Source organism: Hippoglossus stenolepis, chromosome 22, assembly GCF_022539355.2.
Source record: "Hippoglossus stenolepis isolate QCI-W04-F060 chromosome 22, HSTE1.2, whole genome shotgun sequence".
Classification (NCBI taxonomy): domain Eukaryota; kingdom Metazoa; phylum Chordata; class Actinopteri; order Pleuronectiformes; family Pleuronectidae; genus Hippoglossus; species Hippoglossus stenolepis.
This window is the reverse complement of record NC_061504.1, coordinates 1,801,186-1,821,318: the sequence shown is the minus strand read 5'-3', so window position 1 is coordinate 1,821,318 and position 20,133 is coordinate 1,801,186. Positions and strand designations below refer to the sequence as shown.

At 44.0% G+C, this 20,133-nt stretch overlaps 1 protein-coding gene across 3 annotated transcripts in view; it reads left to right on the top strand.

Moving 5' to 3' along the window:
• The first annotated feature begins 6,405 nt into the window (after window positions 1-6,405).
• Window positions 6,406-20,133, top strand: part of LOC118101626 (pleckstrin homology domain-containing family A member 5-like) — a 197,056-nt gene continuing 183,328 nt past the window's right edge. The window contains exons 1-3 of one of the 3 annotated variants that reach the window (XR_007032336.1): window positions 6,406-6,592; window positions 6,725-6,801; window positions 7,757-7,814. Coding sequence is in view for 2 of the 3 variants with exons in the window: in XM_047338557.1 (XP_047194513.1) it covers window positions 6,501-6,592; window positions 6,725-6,801; window positions 7,757-7,814 (227 nt within the window). In the remaining variant the exon portion in view is untranslated. The remainder of the gene's footprint in view (window positions 6,593-6,724; window positions 6,802-7,756; window positions 7,815-20,133) is intronic. The other 2 variants (XM_047338557.1, XM_047338558.1) reach the window with 2 other exon arrangements.

Sequence of the window (20,133 nt, the reverse complement as noted above, 5' to 3'; positions counted from 1 at the left end):
GTCCAGACTTTATCCGCAGTTTGCTTTTCTCACGTGCACAACGCAGCGGGAAGTTCTCTGTACAGACGGGTTCACCACAGCAACAAATCCTCCGCTTGGTTCAGGTGAGAGGTGGAGCAGCAGACAGGGGCAGGAAGTAACGTATCCACTCCGCTGCGGAGATCAAGGGATTTTGTTTCCAGCACATTGACACCGTCGCCAGCTCTTATCACCAGAAACCCTCTCGAAATCTTCATCGGTTTCTACTAGGTGTGTGGCTCCACTTTTTCACCTGGATTTATTTGCTTTCTTTAAGTTTTTTTCATTTTTGCGTCTGTGGTGTGTTAGAAACGTCATCACTCACAAGTTGATATGGTTCCTTGGGGTCTTAATGAAATGTCTGTAACATACTTTGGTCAAAATACCACAAGGATCATTTCAAACAGCACCCTTTTTACCCTGTATAAAACAGCCCTCCACAGAGTGACCTGTTTTGAGTGCCTGTTCCTTTAAATGCTAATGAGCCAGCTCCCCCCCCCCTCTCCCCCATGATTTTAAACGATATAAATTACATATTTTATATGATATAAATTATCAAATATGCATCCCATACTTTGTATTCCCCTTCTGTTGTCCTGGAGTTTTAATTTTCCCAATCACATAATTAAATGTCCCCCTCTGCCCATCCACTACAAGCACACAAGCAGACAGACAGAGAGAGAAAGAGAGGGGGGGCTATGAAGACCATCATTTACCCCCGAACCCCGACATTCAACGGGTACAACAACAAGCGGAGAAAGCAGAATCGCGGGCTGACCTTATATATACAGTCTATGGGGCTGACCAGCGGAGAAATGCTCGTCCCGTGTGAACAGCCAGGCGGCTGCGTGGCAGGAACGCGCTGCGCTGCCTCGCAGCCTCGCTGCCTCCGGTGTAAACCCGGCGTAACGAGTGTGGGGGGACGGGGGGTGAGGTGGGGGTGGGCCAAGACCATGTAGGGAGACTTCCAGTGCCTTGTTACGACACAAAACCCAGGAAGCTCAATCGAGTCGCTCAAGCATGACGTTTCTGACTTAGAGGAACTATAACAAAACGCGAGTGTTTTTTCCCAGAGTTTTTGGGTTGGTAGACATGCCAGATACCCACATTAACCTGTAGAAGCACTAACAAAGTGGAATTTTCATGATATGTCCCCTTTAACCTTAGCACATTGCAATTTGTATGGAAGATATGCCAGATACTAAGAGAGAATGGTTCTTTGCAGAGGAAACTGATTTAATCATGCACAAAGGGACAGTATGCAAGCTGACATCTATGTCATATAAATTGATGCAGATTACGAAATAACAGTGATATACTGCGTCCTTGACTTCAGACCATGTTCTTGTGAATCAATTGCTTTCTGCTGCTTCGCGATAATAATGCACTCGAATACATCTAATTTTAAGACCAACACACCCATGGGCACTTGGATGGGTGCAAGTAGATTTGCTATTTAAACAATGAGGACCCTTGACGGGAAAATGACAACGGTGGCAGTCTGAAAGAAGCAAAGACAGTAAACAATGACTGAGCATAATATCTTAAAATAGTTCTTAGGGTTGGACTCTATCTGTAAATATCATATATTATTATTTTCATTTTAACAACCAAGTCTGCCAGAGCTTAGATATGATGATAACACAAACTGTTCCTGGTCTCTACCCTCTCTCTCCTCTCCGCCCTCTTTTCCACCCACCTCTCGTCTCTACCCCATTTTTCTCCACTCAACCTAACTGGTCAAGGCAGATGGCCGCCCACATTGTGTCTGGTTCTACCAGAGGTTTCTTCCAGTTAAGGGATTTTCGTCTCTGCAGTCATTACATGTTAGCTCATTGTGGAGACTGTTGGGTTTCTCTATAATTTTGTAAGGTCTCCTTAGGACCTTAGTATATAAATTACTTTGAGATAATGTATGCTGTGATTTGGTGGTATATAAAAAAAGGTATTGATTTGATCTCCTCTACTGTGAGGTGTAATGAACATCGCAGCCCTTTTGGGGCTGACAGTTTCTATGTAGTCTTTAGATTTACTGTAAAGTGTAAAATTAGAACATTCTATAAAGCATGAACATGTTGGAAGAAATCATAACTTAATTAATTAATAGAATTAAGAGTCAGCTGGACATGTATTGGGACACTTTTCATTATTATCCTTTTCATTTATTCATTTTTGTCAATACATTGTCATGATTAAGTACATTGTTTATTTGTGTATTCTTTAACACAGTAAGTCTCCACAAACTATCTCTTTTTCAGTACAGAAAGCAGCATGAATGCTGGAGCAGCTATTCTCTTGAAATGTTTGAAAAACAACCAAAAACAGTCCAATGCATCTTGAAAACAAATGACGGAAAATAAGACCAGGATGTTTGAAGGGAAAGAGCCGAAATGTAAAACCCGAGAAAACTGCATCAGAAACAGTGGTCATACCTCAGCCCCAAGCAACTGCTGTGTCGTGTCCTCGATGAGACATAAAGAACAGACTGAAACTACGACTTGTGTATTTGAATGAGTTTATTGCAACAAACTTACCTGATTAGAATGATTGCAATATTTATATAGAAGCTATAAGTATACAACAATATTTGACCGCACACTACTTCATCAAGAACTTCTGCTGAGTTGAACTTACACCTCTGACAGCCTATGATTAGGATCTTCAACAGCTACTTTGTCCTTAGTCCTGGGTTGTGTGTTTCTCTTACTTGTCCACTCCATGGAGAAGTAAAGCTACAACCAAAACAAGCCATATGACCCATTGTTAATATAATATACTTAGTAGTGCAGCTTCAAGTTGATACAGAATCTTATTGAAATATAGTGACAACACCAATGGGTATCTGGGGGGGTTTGAAGCTGCAGTACTGCATCAGAGTATTTAAGATTTGTAACTAGGGCTATCAGCGTAATCAGTTAATCTACCAATCATTATCACTCCTCTGTGGCCAACGATCCCTGCAGAGATACATAAGCTGTTGTCACTTCACTTATTGCCATGCATTGCCATCCATGCACTTGGCCAAGTTATGGGTTATAAATGTGAGGCCTGACATTGGTACAGTCAATACATTACACACTAATACTGGTTTGACCTTTGTTGACCTCAACCGTCTGAACGAGGGTCTAACAAGCCTGTGTCTCTCTAATCAGCTAAAGACCTGCCCTTAACACAGGGGATTAGTAATTAGATGGCTTTGCGGATGGTTCCCCCAGGGGGTGAACGAACACACACACACACACACACACACACACACACACACACACACACACACACACACACACACACACACACACACACACACACACACACACACACACACACACACACACACACACACACACACACACACAGAGACCCGAGACAAATCTTTAGCTCCTGTCCTGTTTTGAGTCTTTGAATGCACGCACACACCAACTGTTCTACTATTTAATATAAACCTTTTAACTTGTAATACTGTTCAATGGTCATATTAATGCAGTGTATCATGACGGTTTAAAATAAAAATAAAAGTTCAGTCCCCCAGAGACTGTCCTGCCAATAAAAAATCCGATGGTATACACGTCATGTTTGCTCAGTTACAACAAAAACGTTGGAAATTTTCTTGGCCGTCCTTTAAGTTTTTTATATTCAACATCTAAACCAAACAAGTTAAATCAAACCTGGCTTCCTATAAAGAAGGCAGACGTTTTTTTAACCATAAAATCATTATATTGTCAATTTGGAAATCTGTGCTTAATTATTGTAACTGATCATTATTCTCTGTACCACAACATTGTATCGACATCTGCACAGACATGACTTTCTACTGGCAGAGCTTCAAATCAACCCCTCTCCAATCTCTTCTCACACTGAGATCTGACAAGTACAGAACATGTTCCAGCAACTACTTCACCTCCCAAATGTCCTCACTAATCTACCAACAATGGACTACAAACTGCCCTCAAGCTGCAGTTGGAGACCATAAATCTTTTTTTATGTGGTATTTTCGGAGTCCTGTCTTTACTAAATCAAAACTTTCTGGCCTGTCTTTGCATCTGTCGAGAGAAGCCGAGTACTGAGTGTGAGCAGGTGGTGGGCTGGGAGGGCAGAGGCTATGGCTTGAGTGACAGTTAAGCCATTTTCAGACATGACGGCCCTTATCACCAAAGCCCTCTTGACATGTGAGTCGGTGTCTACATGCATGGCACCGCTTTTTAATCCTAAGATGTTTGTATTCTTTGTGTCTTCATCTGCTGTGTGTTAGAAAGTCATCAACATGCCCACTCACTCAAGGTGAATCCTGCAAAAGATCTCCTGCTGTGTCCCCACGTCGGCCCATTCAGACGTTCTGTCGAGTTTTTACAAAGGGGGGGGCTGGCAGGAGAAACTCCACAGAAAGTCTGGAGGCTCTCCCTCAGACATTTGCCTTCTCACATGCAGCATACAAAACCTCCAGACATTCTCTGGAGTTCAGCGCACGTCTGAAAGGAGCTTTACAGAAGTTGGGCAGGACTTAACAGTTGAAGGAATCCTCCTCCTCCTGGAAGACCGTTTGACCTTTGGGTGTGTGTGTGTGTGTGTGTGCGTCTGTGGGGGCGTTAATGGAGTGTGTCTGTAAGTGTGTGTGTGTGTGTGTGGCTGTGAGCTATTCCTCTGGGATGGACTTAGCAGCGTGTGTGTGCTTTGTCTAGCCTCATTAGGTGGCGTGTGTGTGTGTTGTTGGATTGTAGGGTGTGTGTGTGTCTGTGTGTGGGGTGGGGGCTGGTAGGTGGTTTGTTTGGGTGGCGGGGGGATTTCCAGCCGGCTCAGGTTTAAGTGTGACCTGCTGCGATTGGACGAAAAGAAAAACAGTGATCAGTATTTGAGCAAACCCTGGGCTCCTGTCAGCTGCAACAGGCGTGGGCCTCCTGAAGGAGCCACGCTTCTGAGCACCGGGGCTGTAATTAGCTCTCGCAAGAGCTTTGCTGCAAAAAAAGTGGGATTTTTTTAGGATTAAACCATCAGTGCTTGTGAAGGCCGTTGCTGAAAGGTGGTTTAGTAACACATCTCAAATGCATAAACGATGATTTGACAGCTGAAATCCCATGGAGGAGGTGGGAGGCACTGCTCAGAACAATCATCGCCAAAACACCCGATGAGGGAAGATGTACTTTTGTGGATTTTTATAAACCTAAAGCTCTTAGTGTCTCGGTTCTGGATACGCTACAGCAGAGGCTGTCCAATTGAATGTTATATATATATAGCAATTTGATATTCCACAGCAGGAACAACAAACACCCTCTCAACCAATAAGAGTGTATATTTGGGCAGGCCACAAAAAATATATAGTGTTGTATGGCAGAATAGTGTGTATTTATTTAACTGCCTGTAACCCATGCTATAGTTTGTACCTGTGCATATAAACCCCATTCATCCACCTATTTAATCAACCAGAGGGTTTATGGCAACTCTATGACACAACCTCTTCCATGACACGGGTTGAAATGATGCAACGTTGCACTTAAACCACAAAACAACTGGACTTAGAAAATGTTTTGACATTTTTAATTTGTTCAAACCTTAGCCTCAACAATGTAAATACAATGCAAATCAAAAGTTATGTTTGCATAATAAACGATTGTCTGATATACTTCAACCTCCGATGAGACGTAGGGGCGAATTGCTTTTCTGGTCCAATGTGGAAAGATTTGCTGGACGGGTGAATTTGAACATCCGACAAATAAATGTATTTTGACATTGCTCTCGTTCAAAAGGAGTCTGCACATTTTTTCTGAATAAAGAAATGTAAGAAAAATGTATGTGTCATTTCAGGGAAGATGAAAAACTTGTATTTTTTCTCAATAAGTCATTTTTAATGTCTCATACATAAATGTAAAGGGAAAACAATGTGGGAGTAAAGAAGCTCCATGTGAGCGCATCATGGAAGAAATATGTTCTGCATGTGCTGCTTAAAGAAGAAGAAAAAAAAGCATCCATGCATAAACAAACACATTTACTCAGACCAACTGCACATACATGTACTCTATACACATCTGTATATGTTATACATTATGCATAACCTTCTGTGCTTTCCATACTCACACCTCATTAATGTTTAATTATGCTCCACATTATTTGATTTACTTGAGCAAGTTTATCATAAACGTCAAGAGCATTTTATGAGTCATATTTCCTAATTAGGGGTTCAGTTTGTGGAGTGTAACTATTGATAGTTTGATTGGTTAGAAACTCACAACTTCAAAAAGCAACTACTTCATAACAGTGAACTTTTATGTGAGGACAATTTGGTCACTCACTCAAAAGGACGTCTGCCAAAAAAAAAAAAAGTCCCCCTCCTCCATTTGGCAGAAAATCATTGCTTGTGTCTTTATCCTCCATTCGCGCGCCCGTCTCCTCGGGGCGCGCGCGAGGATTTCCTGGTGCGCGCGCTTTGGCACGGCGCCGCGCACTTCCCAGCGCCCGTGTGTAGTAACCCAGAGCAGCAGAGCTCTCAGATAGACATGGCGGCGGATCCTAAGCCGGACTGGCTCTCCTGCCTTCCCTCGTCTTGGAGTTATGGGGTGACTCGGGATGGACGCATATTCTTCATCAAGTAAATATCACGCGGACACACGGATTTACGGACACGCACTGCTTTGTTTCCTCCGACGCAAATGTCCCCCCTGTTTGTCCCTTTTCGGCTGCTCTGTTCACCTTTTCCTCCCGTTTTCCCTTCCACCAACAGCGAAGAAGCGAAGAGCACGACCTGGCTGCATCCTGTTACTGGAGAGGCTGTGATCACGGGGCACAGGAAAACTCCAGGTACAAAAAAAAGGGATCCGTCGGGGTTGTTTGGTTTTTCTTACCTTCGTTCTCCTGCGAAAAAAAAAAACACGCACACACACACACGCACGCACGCACGCATGCGGCGCCAGGGGAAGGTTATCCGTGCGTAATGGTCGAGGAAGAAAAAAAAAAAGAAGAGGGGGGCGACAAGTTGCGGGAGCCGTGCAAGACGCGGAGGGGAGACATCTTCTCTCTGCAGCAAAGCAACAGCCTCCGCTCCCCTCTCCCTCCGCTCCCCTCTCCGCTCCGCGCTCCTCCGGCGGACCATTACGCACGGCGTCCGTCCCCCCCCCCCTCCTCCCTCCCCTGCTCGCTCCACCTGGACACTTCGCCACACACTTTTTAAAAGTTCCGTCACGTAGGCGTGGACCGATTTCAGGAGCCGATTCCCTGCAGTGACATTTGACATGTTCTCTCCCCACTGAAACCAGTACGTGCTGCAGACTCGGGTCTCTCCACGCACGCACTGCTGCTTAGAAGAACAATGCAGCGAACGTGGTGCGAGGCCAAACATTTGTATTAAAAAAATTGCACATCTGCATTGACGAGCAGCGGCGTGTGTGCATGCAGATGAGCGGTGTGTGTGTGCAAACAGCTGGAGGCTGAGGCTGGTACACGATTGAGTAACCCTGCGATAGCTGCTCTCCAAACTGGGGAGGGGGGGGAAATTGTGTAAAAGGGCACAAGCCAAAATGAGCTATTTGTGGTCCAGACACTGCATTGCTCTGCAGGTGTGTGTGTGTGTGTGTGTGTGTGTGTGTGTGTGTGTGTGTGTGTGTGTGTGTGTGTGTGTGTGTGTGTGTGTGTGTGTGTGTGTGTGTGTGTGTGTGTGTGTGTGTGTGTGTGTGTGTGTGTATATATCCTCATGTCTCTCCGCACAGATGCTTATGCTCCTGTGCCTTGTGTTTTTCTTCCCCTCCCTCGTCTTCAGATTTACCAACAGGATGGGAGGAAGGATACACATTCGAGGGGGCTCGCTGCTTCATCAAGTGAGTTGGAATGTGCGGAGGAGAAAAAAAAGAACCGAGCGATAGATGGAGATTGATAGATGCAGAGAGAGAGAGAGAGAGAGAGAGGGAGAGAGGCTGAGGGGCTGCTTTGTTTGGTCGGCATAGAGATTTCCCTCTGCGCTCATCAACGCCCACCTCTCTGCATCTCTGCCCTGCTGGAGGAGCAGAGAGGCAATTCACAAATACATCTGTTTGCCTATCCTGTAACGCACACACACACACACGCACGCCCCCCCACCCCACACACACCACACACACAATTAGTGGGATTTAAAAGCTCCCTGGTCTTTTTTATGCTGCTCTTGCCCTTCACCTCTCTCTCTTTCTCCATGACAGCCTCTCTCCAAGTCTCTTCACACACACACACACACACACACACACACACACACACACACACACACACACACACACACAGTCCAATGATGGAGGGGTTTACTGAGAAACAAGTCTGCTGTCAGTTGGACGCAAGTTTGACAACCAACTGTGACTCAGAAGCTGCTCTCCTGCGCTGAACAGGCTCTACTTGTTGGTGTGCTGCATGTGTGCACATGCAAGTCTGTGTGTGTGTGTGTGTGTGTGTGTGTGTGTGTGTGTGTGTGTGTGTGTGTGTGTGTGTGTGTGTGTGTGTGTGTGTGTGTGTGTGTCCAAAGCTATTCCATGTACATTTGCGCACATGTGTGTTTTGTGAGCCTGTTTGACGACAGCAATGCCCCGCAGCTCCCAGCCTCTCACACACCCATAGCCGCAGCGCAGACACACTCCTTGAGATCGGGAGCAGGCACTTTCATTTGTTCTCCCTACTTTCCCACCTAGTTTTCCTGCTGTTGCTCACACTGTCTGTGGCCATTTTGAGAGCAGCAGCTGACACATATGGTGAGCTAATATAGCCACTCTATAAATAGCCCAGAACCGCTGCTCATTGGTATGTATGAATGCACGCAGAATGTGCCCGTGGACCCTCAGCGTGCATGGATGCATGCACACGACATGTAATATACAAGCGCTGTTAAATGCTTGCATGCAAACACAGACAGCCTCTGGCAGGCAGTTGTGACAAGTGGACAGCTGTGAATGCAGGTGTGAAGGCAGCCAGAACGCATTGAGTACAAGTTTACAAGTTGCGATGCAGGGGGGCATGAGATCATGCTGAGCAGTGTTAGAACCCCCCCACCCCACCCCAACCTTTGACCTTCTGCGTGTTGTGTAGAACCTTTCGCCCCCAAATTCCCATTAAGTGTTTGTGCAACCGGCAGAGCTTCATGACAGACCCAGAGAAGGTTACTGTGCTGGAATAATACTGGCCCCAGGTTTTGTGTGTCGTTAGTTCGTGGTAATTTGATTAAACATCGTTTTATTGAGAAATATGTAGGTTACAGAAGCCCTGCAAGGCAAAAATAAATCTTTGCCAAGATTATTATTTTTTTTTTTACCTGCTACATCCCTGAGGTCCAAGACATTTTTTTGTCGACCAAAGGAGACGGACACGCACCACTGCTCCAGTCTAAATAGGGCTAAAATAATCCATGTTTTCTTCAAGGTGATTTTTAATGTCTCTATGCACTCTTAATATAAGTCAGGTATATTGTGAGTTAGGAAGTTATGTAACGTCACTGTCATGTCAGTAAAGCTTCAGGAAGTCAGGTGAGGCCGGATAGAGGAGCGACACACTGAGCAGGTCACATACAGGACTTTCATCCAGGAGGCTGGGGTTTGGGCCGTGCTTTATTTTTTGACTCATTATTTCTTTCTGGCTGTCAACCAGAAAACCTTTCTGCCAGATCCTGAAACTCCCACAGGTGTTTGGGTTGGTTTGAGATCTGGTGACTGTGAAGGCCATAGTGCATGAGTCACATCATTTTCAGATCTTCCCCTTCCTTTGCTCAGTGAGCCCTCATGCCCTGTGGATGGGGGCACTGTTACTCCATCAGGATGCTAACGTTTCATTATGTAAAATGGGATCACTCAGAAGAACTTTGTATTGATTTGCAGTGAGTGTTCCAAGTGGAGCCAAAACCATGGCAGCAAAAAAATGCCTCTGTACAACAGAGCCATTGTGTCCCCTCACTGCAGGTCAAAGCATTCAGGCCTGGACGGTTTTCTGCCACTCATACACCTGCCCACTTGTTGAGAATATGGAGATGGATGACTTCTCCAGGATGGATGGACTCCTGATACAGTCTCATCCCATCCTGCACTGACATTCTCAGTCGACCACAGCTTCCAACCCGGTTGTCTGACGTCTTTTTCCCTAGATCTAAATTCAGATGTGACTTTAGTCCCTGTTCCTGTTGAAACAGCCATTTGAGCGTCTTTAGTCACTGAAGCTGCCGCCATCTACGCCCCAACAATGAACCCTCTTTCAAAGCCACTTAGATCTTTTCCTGTCGTCCTAATATATATTCTGAAACTACCGGGCCTGCTCAGCATCTTTGTATATATGCCACAGAGCATGATGGGATGTTAACCGCTTAATTGCGCCATGCAGTGCACCTGAGTGGGAGCATCTGCATTCATTATGTGCCTCCACTCATTTATTCAGGTCTCTTTTTTTAATTAGTCATCTCTCTTGCAAGCTCATTACTGTCGGATCACTTGTTTTGTGTTTTACTGGATTATCCACCACTTTATATCAGTGCCATCTTACCGGCAGGATGACTATGTAAGACGACAGATAACGCACTCAGGTTTTTTTGGCTAACCATTCTTGTTTATGTGAATGGAGGGGACTAACCACTATAACATGCGGACCTGAATGCTTGCTCATTCGCTGAACCGTATTGTGTTCAAACATGGGTGGCATCAAAATCATGGCCCGAGTATGTTGCACTCTTCGATTGTTCATTATCTCTATTATACATTTACTCATGTTAGATTTTAGAATTTATGAATTTTTGGGGGGGATTTGATAATGTGTTGTGGCAGGTAAAGATTCCAACCACACTCAGTCTTTATCCAACACTCTGTTGCATCAAAAATCGGCGGGAAGAACTTCTCTCCTGTCTGCAGGAGTGTGTGTGTGTGTCTGCCCGTCTCTGTCGCTCTTCACACAAACACAAATTATCACATGTATATAGTTATTAATCGATGGTGTTGGATCATTAATCTGGACCCACTTTAACCCTGATGTCCTGGCTGTGCGTGTCACGTTATGTCTTATCTTGTGTGTTACTTTTTTCTGTCTCATATAAACTCTTGAGTGAATCAAACAAACACAAAGTCAACTTCAGTACTGTTCAGGTCCTAACAACCTCTGAAAACTGATAACTAGTGATGGTGTTTATTGTTAACGTGTAAAGTGAGCACAGGTCAGCGGTACATACAGCACGGTACAAGGATACAGGATTCAAAATGTGTGACTGCCCTGATCCTGAAGCAGCGGTGGCAATCATTTTGCAGCGGCAGGCCGCCATACGGGTAGCCCTGTCGGGTTTAATATTTAGATTTGGATCTGGCTTGTATTTGTTTCTTCCCAGGACTAAGAGGAATCAACAAAACTCAACAACGTACATTTGCTCTTCGCTTTGCTTCGAAATCTTGTATCTTGCCCAAGGACTCTTCAGCATGTTGACTGAAAGAGCTGGGGATCAAACTACCAACCTTCTGGATAGTGGATGACCCGTTCTGACCCCTAAGCCACAGCCGTACCCATTGTGAAAGCCCATGTATTTAGTCACAGTGACAATATGCATTGATAGAGGACATAAGGCCTTAAAAAGCCACTGCTATTTTTCAAGAATTGGCTGACTCAGACTGAACTCCAGAACACTCAATCTTACAATGACTAGTCTTATACTGGACAATTGGGCCTAGTGTCATTTTGTCTGAACAGCACTTGCAACATCACCATTTCTTCAAATCCTTCAAATTCCTCTCAAATTCCGGATCGGTCACATTTCTATCAGCCCATTATCGAACGTTCCGGCACCACGGCTCCCTCTACATTCACGGTGTTAAAGGGCACTGCTTCCCTTGGATTCCTGTTGACACGCGGCCAAGCCCCAGATTCAGCCTTTCAGTCTGGGGGAACAACTCCTTCTGCCTTTGTTTAATTTTCAAGTTTGGAATCTGTTTATACCCTCAAAAGCATTGTAAAGCCTATTAGGAGTCCTCCAAAACACGATTGGCCAACATTTTTTGGGTTTCTGTAAAAATGCTGGCGCTGGGGTAAACTGACTCCTCAGCTGAACATGTTAGATGAAGAACTTGGTTTCGAAACCGCACTGATTTAACAACAAACACTGACGCAATCCGGATCCAGTGGAATAAGAGGAAGAGATATTACTGGCCTTGTGTTTCTGCCTTGTGACCACGGTGTCTTCAGTCCAAACCACAGCTGGTTCAGGGGAAACATGGATGACTGGCTGTGTTTGCTTGTTGCATGTTTCTCATTTAGATTCAGAGCAGAGTTCAGAGCTGCTGCAAGTGTCTTCCAACTAGTGATCACAACACGTTTCTTCTCTGCCAAGATTTCGAAATCCTGACAAGGTGTTTAGCTCCGCACAGCTGAATAATTGTCCCTGCGCTCACCCATGACATGTCAGTGGAGTTCTGAAACAGCAGCGCTTCATGTGTCATGACAGAGTGTTTGTTCACTTCAACTCAGGTAAGCAAGACAAAGAAACTCAGTGAAAACCTGTTTACAGCATGTTACCTTTGGGAAATCGCTTCGAGTTAACTTTGCATTGCTGGAGTGATGAAAAGAGTCACAGCTATGACTTAGTGTAACAGGCTGTGACACTTGTCACGCATGACAAGCACCGACAGAAACCAACCCGTTCTTGAGCCACAATATCTCCACCTATCTGGATGCCGATGACCAGTTTACGAATGAGGCAACAAATGTAAAAAATAGAAATGCTACATGCTACACACCGTTAGCTCGGTAGATTCTCCACAATTCAACTGTTTAGTTCATTTTAGAAAAAAACATGAGCACAAAAGTTTAATTCATCCAGATGATTCACCAGCATCATAAACCAGCAAGACAGCAAATAATTGGTGACTCACGAATTTTGAAGCAGTTGTGAAATCTGATTGTCCCAGATTGTTTCTATTGTTTTAGTAAGGGTCCACTCATCGAATAGTCCAAAGAGTTTTTTATAACCGTATTCCAAGTTGTGAACATTGTTGTGTGAACTGTGAATTGCAGAAGGATGTTGTCAACCATTTTTTCACCATAAAAGCAACGTTATAGATTTCTGGCTGTCGGAACTATGGCTTTACTTGTTTATGTTAGTGTGCCGTGGACAAATCGGTCGCCTAAATGTTTTGTAGATCGTTTCCAAACTAACTTAGTCATGTTTGTGGTAAAGTTTCGGTTATAGATTTCCTGCCCGTGTCCTTCAAATAATGGGCATGTGCCTTTGGAGGAATCTGGGTGTATTTCTTGTGAGAGTTAGCTTTTGTGCACATTCCTCTTCTACCAGAACTGTCGGGAGATCCTTCCTGCTCAGTGGGAGCAAGGCTGCCCTCCTCACAAGTCTCAGATCCCACGAGAAATCTCTCTGCTGCTTCACTCTTGACATGTCTCTCTTCCTCCCGGTCTCACCCTTTTTCTTTCCCCTGCTGTGTTTGTCTGTCCTGCTCTGTCTCTCTTCCTTGACTGGAGCTGTTTGATGTTTGCTCCCTGAATCACTGAGCACTCCCTAAAGCCTCTACCAACTCCTCACATCTGTGTGTGTGTGTGTGTGCATGTGCGTGTGTGTGTGTGTGTGTGTGTGTGTGGGCATAGGCTTGTGGCAATAAGTATGTGTTTGTATGTACAGTGATCAACCACAACATTATAATAAGTGATGTTGTGGCTGATTGATGTTGGACCCAAAAGTTACTGACCAGGAAAACAGTTGACAACAAGGCAGAACACAGAACATACATGTTATAGGATACGTTCCTGTAGTGGATAAGACCTAATAGCATCATTAGTATCATCAACAGGGTTTTTCCTCAGGGGAGCATGAATGTGGTTGGAAAATCTAAGCAAAGATCATGGTTAGTTTTAAATGTAAACACTGTAGACAGCTGGTAGCAGACAAATACAAAAAGCATTCTCCACTGACATTGTGTATACTCAATAACTAAAACAGAGTTAATGACACAATAGCAATGGCACTTTGCGTCTGTCTCTTGTCTTTTTCTGTCCCACAATGAAGTAAAGCAGAGAGACAGCAGCCTGCACTCGCACACCCTGGCAGGTCCTTGTGGGTTTGGTGTTCAAGCAAACAACCGACACTGTTGAGCTTTCTGATGAATTCAGTCTGCCAACACTCAAGTGCATGTCAGCCAACAAAACAGTATAAAATTCCATCTATCGCCGCCTCTCTCTCACCATCATTCATGTTTGCAATGAAAAGCCTGTCAGCTGCTTCTGTCCCTCCCGGTGGTTACCGAGCAGTCGTCCTGCTTGTCCTTCCCCCTTTGCTATATATCACCATCAATAACCTCCATCAGGTTGGGCTCATCACGCATGGATACAGTCCTCTCCACCTCGGCTCTTATAAATCAGATATAACTCCCATAACCACCAAGCCCAGAGACACATCGCCCTACAGCCACCTAGAGAGGTGGGAATTAAAAAACCTTGGGCTGGAAATACACCAGATGAAGACGGGGGAAATGTGTGAGTCAGTGTGTGTGTGTTACAGTGTGTGTGCTGGAATAATAAGTGATATGGCATCAAAAGCAGCTTCATAGCTTGGGAATCAAGGCAAAACCGGTTTAGTATTTTCCGGATGTCAGTAGTCGAGCAGAGTGACAGTCGGGACTCAGAATGGATCTGTGTTCTGCATTAGGGATTAACCTGTAGGATGGTACTATTGGATCGGATATCTGTGAATAGAGGGCCAGTCTATGTTGCACAACTATGCAACTAAATTCACTGGAGGGAGCTAAAAACAAAAGGTCATCAGTTTGGGGGGTACTACTTGTTTACCAATGTTCTACAACTAATGCCTAAGAGATACTGGGTGTGTTGCGTGTGCGGAACTTCTTGGTTTTCATTTTGACGTTAACAGGTGAGAGCAGCCTTACTGACTGTGTGAGAGACATCATGTGCTGCGTGTGACATGGACGTTTCTAAGTGAAACTAGGACAAGGGCAAGATCAAGATCTCTTGATAGTTGTACTGACACCATTTTACTGCGAACACCCTTCACTATAGTCTCAGGGTTTGGAGTGAAGGTGCCCCACCCCACACTACCCCTCCTACTCATTATTGAATCACTGGTATCGGATCGATGCTCTCTATTGGCTGATCCCCAAATCCCAGGCATCACTATCAGCATAAAAAAAAGAGGAGAGAGAGACTAGGAACAGTTGTGTAACATCAGGTTTCAGCTCTGTTATAATGAAAACAATAAGAGTGATAATTATGGATGTTAAGATGTTATTAATGATAACAGCAACAATTCATATAATATTAATGTAGAGTAATAGACGTGGAAATGTGTGCTTTTTTTAAACATTAACATGTGATGACTTTTGCACATCAGTGTCATTAGATTACTCTTAGCAGCAATAAGAGGCAGAGGGGATCAGGGAGAGGGATTTAGGGCCCACACCAGCTCCCACCCCGCTCCCCACCTCTCCAGAGCTGCGTCAGCGATTGTTACACTTGACCCTGACATCGGCTCTTGATGCTCTGCGGCTCTGTCAGTCCGTGACATTATCAGGTTCATGACATGTAGTCTGATATCTGCCGAGGTATATCTCCTCAACCCTTCTGTGTTGTGCGATTGTAACGCTGCAGCAGCAGGCGGACTTAAGCTGCTTGTAGGAGTGTCCAAAAAAATTCAGAAAGTCAATTTTAACCCCCGATGCATTTCTCATAGTAAAGTACCTCATGTTCGACAGTGCCCAGTGTGCATTTTGACAACTCCTAGACAAATGCTGCATTTGTGGCATATCACAGAAATCGAGGGCTCCGGGGTTCTTTTTCAATCTTCTCAAAAATGGGGAAAAAGGATGGTGGGTCCCAAGGTGCAAACAAAGGAAATGATTAACTGAAGTAACAATTTTAACACAAAATGAAACAGGAAAATAAGAAAAGAAATAGGGACAGGGTGGGGGAAAGCGTTTGGTGTGTGTGTGTGTGTGTGCATCTGTGTAAGCGTGTGTGTGACGGAGCCGCTCTGTCACATTGAGGTTGTGTTTATCGGTGTATTGACTGACGTTGAAGTTAAGAAAGAGCAGAAGTTCTCTCTGGTGGATAGTTGGTCAGACCTTAATGGCCCGTGTTGCTGCATTTCATCATGGTCTCGGTTCTGCTCTTGCGGTGTAGACATTGGTTTCCTTGTTCTTCACTGGGATTCGGCCTCATTGTTAACCGTCAGCTTCAGAAAAAAGCTCTCATGGCACTGACACCTCAAACATATTGTTAAATTACAGTTTGGCTGCTGGATGGTGTGGGTTATAACTAAAACTTGTTGAGTTTGGAAATCAAAGTGTGTTCTGCCCCTGGCAAGTATCTCACGGTTGGAAGTTTATTTTTAGATTCTAGTGGAGAAAGAGCGAGAGTTTTCGAACATGTACAATATGTGATCCGGAAATATAATAATAATAATTCCTCCAAGTGTAAGAACAATATAACTTAAATGATGAGAATGAGAGGGGTCGAATAGGTCAGAAGCGCACCCTCGCTGGTTTGGTGTCCGACTTCAACGGACTGAGATATGCAGCTGACCTTTGACTTTTGTAATGAGACAGTTAACAGACGGGACCTGGTTAGTGGAGTTGTCATTTGGCCTCAAGCACATGGAGACGAAAGGGGAGGAGGAGAGGTTCTCAAAGCCTCGCTGGGCTGCGGAGCCTCGTGATACTTAAACCCTGTGCTAACACACAGACGGATGAATAAAAAATGAACAGGAAAGGACGGGGGAGTGAAATGAAAGAGAATCACAGAGTGTAACCTGAAACTGACACTGAGAGTAGGGGAGGGCGAGTGGTCATGTCAGGCCACCATGGCTGTCTCAGCCTATTTCTCTTTCATTTTCTCTGTGAGTACATGTCTCTTTCTCTCCTGTGTTTGTGTGTGTGTGTGTGTGTGTGTGTGTGTGTGTGTGTGTGTGTGTGTGTGTGTGTGTGTGTGTGTGTGTGTGTGTGTGTGTGTGTGTGTGCGTGTGTGTGTGCGTGCGTGTGCGTGTGCGTGTGTGTTTGGTTTAGCTTGGCAGCCACTCAGGGCTGTAGGAGCGCCACAAAATAAACAGTTAGAGTAACATGAATGTTGCCTTGCTGCTCCTCACCCACAAGAAAATACAGCGTCATGCAGCCGTTGCAGAAGCAGCTGATTCTGACTCACTGTGAAAGATTCTGCGACTCTCAGCAAAACAATGAAACCCCGAACAAGTGTGTGTGGAAGTGTGCTGGTGTGTGTGATTATGTGACTCCAACAAAATGAGAAAGCACTTCCCAGAATTTATTTATTAGGAAGTCGAGTGTCATTTTATTACACAAATATGCAACATCATTGTCTTCCATGAGCCTGTGACCCAAGCATTCATTGCCAGCGACTGCTAAATGTAATTGTTGTGCATATGACAAGAAACTCTTGAATCTTGAATAAGTGCTAAATGAAGTTTAAACTGTAAACAGAATTACTTGTAACAAGGCCTAGGCCTCTAGAAGAGGTTGTATCAAGTTTGTTGTGTCTCGTAAAGTCATGATAAATGATTTCCAGTGATGTCATTCGAGGCAGCATCAACTGGGTCTGAAGATTAGAAATTTGAAAAGGAAAAAACAATCTGGGGCTGTTGAGTTAGAAGGAAGTAAGTTACTAGACCTCTGTACCCATTCCCAACTCTCCTTGAGGCTATGTCCACACTAATACCGTTTAGTTTGATGGGGTCGTGACTTGACGCCCCTTTTCCACTGGTCAAAAAACCCACTGACACACTAACAGCAGGCTTTTGTCTACAATGGGAATTGATTCAATTGGCTTCCACTCCCATGTTAAATGAATCAGTAGACACTGAGGTGACACAGGGTGCGTTCGGAAAGTCCAAATAATCTCCTTTTCCCACCACTATTCCCTGACCCCGATGGAATACGTCACAGGGTCAAGGACAGATGTGAAGGAGAAGCTGTAAGGAGCTACGAAAGGAGAACCCCTGTGCAGGGAAAATCCAACTCCACTTACACAACTTTATTTATAACAGAAGATATGCACAGACAGTACGGTACTCTGTGCTGTAGGCTGTGCGCTGTCAGTTCTAATAAAGTTTCCTGTCCAAAATAGAATGAGGAAAAGATGTGTTCAGTTTATACAGAGGAAACATTTAATCCTCACTTACTGACAGGAAATAACAACAAAACAGATTTAATTGAAAATGAAAATAAAACAAACAGGACTGAAATGTTGAAATGATGTAATGATGTGGTGATATAAGTGAAGAAAACCTTATATAAGTGTGGGGAAATTCTTTTTTTCTGTATATGTATATTAGATACAACACAAGAATAGTCTTAAGTAAGAAATGGCGTAAAACGACAACACTCCATAAGGCTTGTGTGTGTTTACCTGTATCAAATGCAACTCGACAATGGGACTTTGAAGAATCCACATTTGCATTTTTTAGCATGCGTGCACACGCACATGCACGACTACATGTCTATGCTCGGCAGGTTTTTATACAACTAATGAGGGAAGCATTCAGGGACACATCCATGAGCAAACAAGGACAGAAGTATGAAAGTAATGGATTTGTTTGGTCTGAGTAAGCAGTATTCTTTCTTCTCTACTTGCTGTCTACAGAGTCGCTTGCACTCGGTGTTGGAAGTGTTGTGTCTGATTGAACACAGAATGTGGCCTCACTAATCCAGACTACATTTAACAAATTAAATGTTTTTTTGATTCTTTAACTGCATGGCTCATCTCAGATTTAATGAGAAAGAGATTTGGCCAGACAGTTTTGGGAAATATGTAGATATTTACACACACTGAAGCTACAAATGTATCAATACTAAAAAGCTCTATTTAGAAACCACACATTTATTAAGGTGGTTTTGGGTCATTAGTGGGAGCATGGTGAATCTTAGTGCTGGCGTCCTCTTTGGTGAAATAATTTTACATAAATTTGTAAGGTACTTGGAAATTAAAATCAATTGACCACATTTAGATATCTCTATCAGTTTTTCAGTTAGATTTCCAGAAAATATACAGCGTTATACATCGTGGTTTATCCATGTTGTCCACCAGTAGTAAACAGTGAGTCATTTTATACAGTTTTCTTGAAGAACAGCCTCGGTGTCTGTCCAGTTTAAACATCAGCGGCCAAGACCAGTGTTGGTGTTTGAGTGAAGAGGCGTCTCATTTACAAAAGAAAGACCGATGTTGACTCAGTCCAACTCACTAGAGAAGCAGGATTTGATGGCTGGCATCCTGACACTCTCCTCAGTCGTTCTCACAACTGGCTTTGTACTTACAGATCTGTCCCCGTGTGTCCTATTTCTTTAGTGTTCGGTTGTTGTGTGCTGTGGATATAGTGCTATTCAAATGAGGGAGGGTATAATTCCCATCAGCCATCGAAGGGGACATAACGCCTTCACTTCTTCAGTTTTATACTTGCAGTCTGAGTGCTGCAGTCTCTATAAAACAGGAAAAACTAAGGACTGAACAAATCTGTTCTGATCGTAATTTTTTAAACATTTATCGGTAAATATAGGGAATTTATAATTCTGATGAAGATATGCCACATTTGAATTGAGCAGATTGTGTTCCCCAGGCAGCAGTAGATTTGTGTTGACAAAGAACATATTCTAGTCTTTGCTTGCTGTTTTCGGTTTATTTTAGAGTTTGCCGTTAATATGTAAAATGTCTCAGCTATCAGTCAGTGGAACAAAATATCATTTTCAGTTGGTTTAATGCATCAATTGGGATGAAAACTATATTTTGAATCTCTTTTTATGACATTTGAATGGTTATTTGCTGGGTTATTATAAATGAAACATCATCACCACACACACACACACACACATACACATCAAAGCCTGGACTCAATGAGAGCTTTCAGTTTCCTCTGAAAGAGAAACACACAAATGGAGTGTGTGGTCCAGGCATTACAAATGTTGTGGGAACCAGCATAACGGACACATGCACTGATTTCGGGATAATCTCCGGACATTCTCCAGAAAGGCTGTATGTGAGAACGCAAATGTTCGAGAGAGAGCCTTTGGACTTTCTCTGGACTCTCTCCTGCCAGCCCCCTTGCCTGAATGGGTCGATGTGAGAACACAGCACGAGATCATTTGCAGGATTCACCCTGAGTGACTGTGTTGATGACATTTCTAACACATGACAGATGCAAAA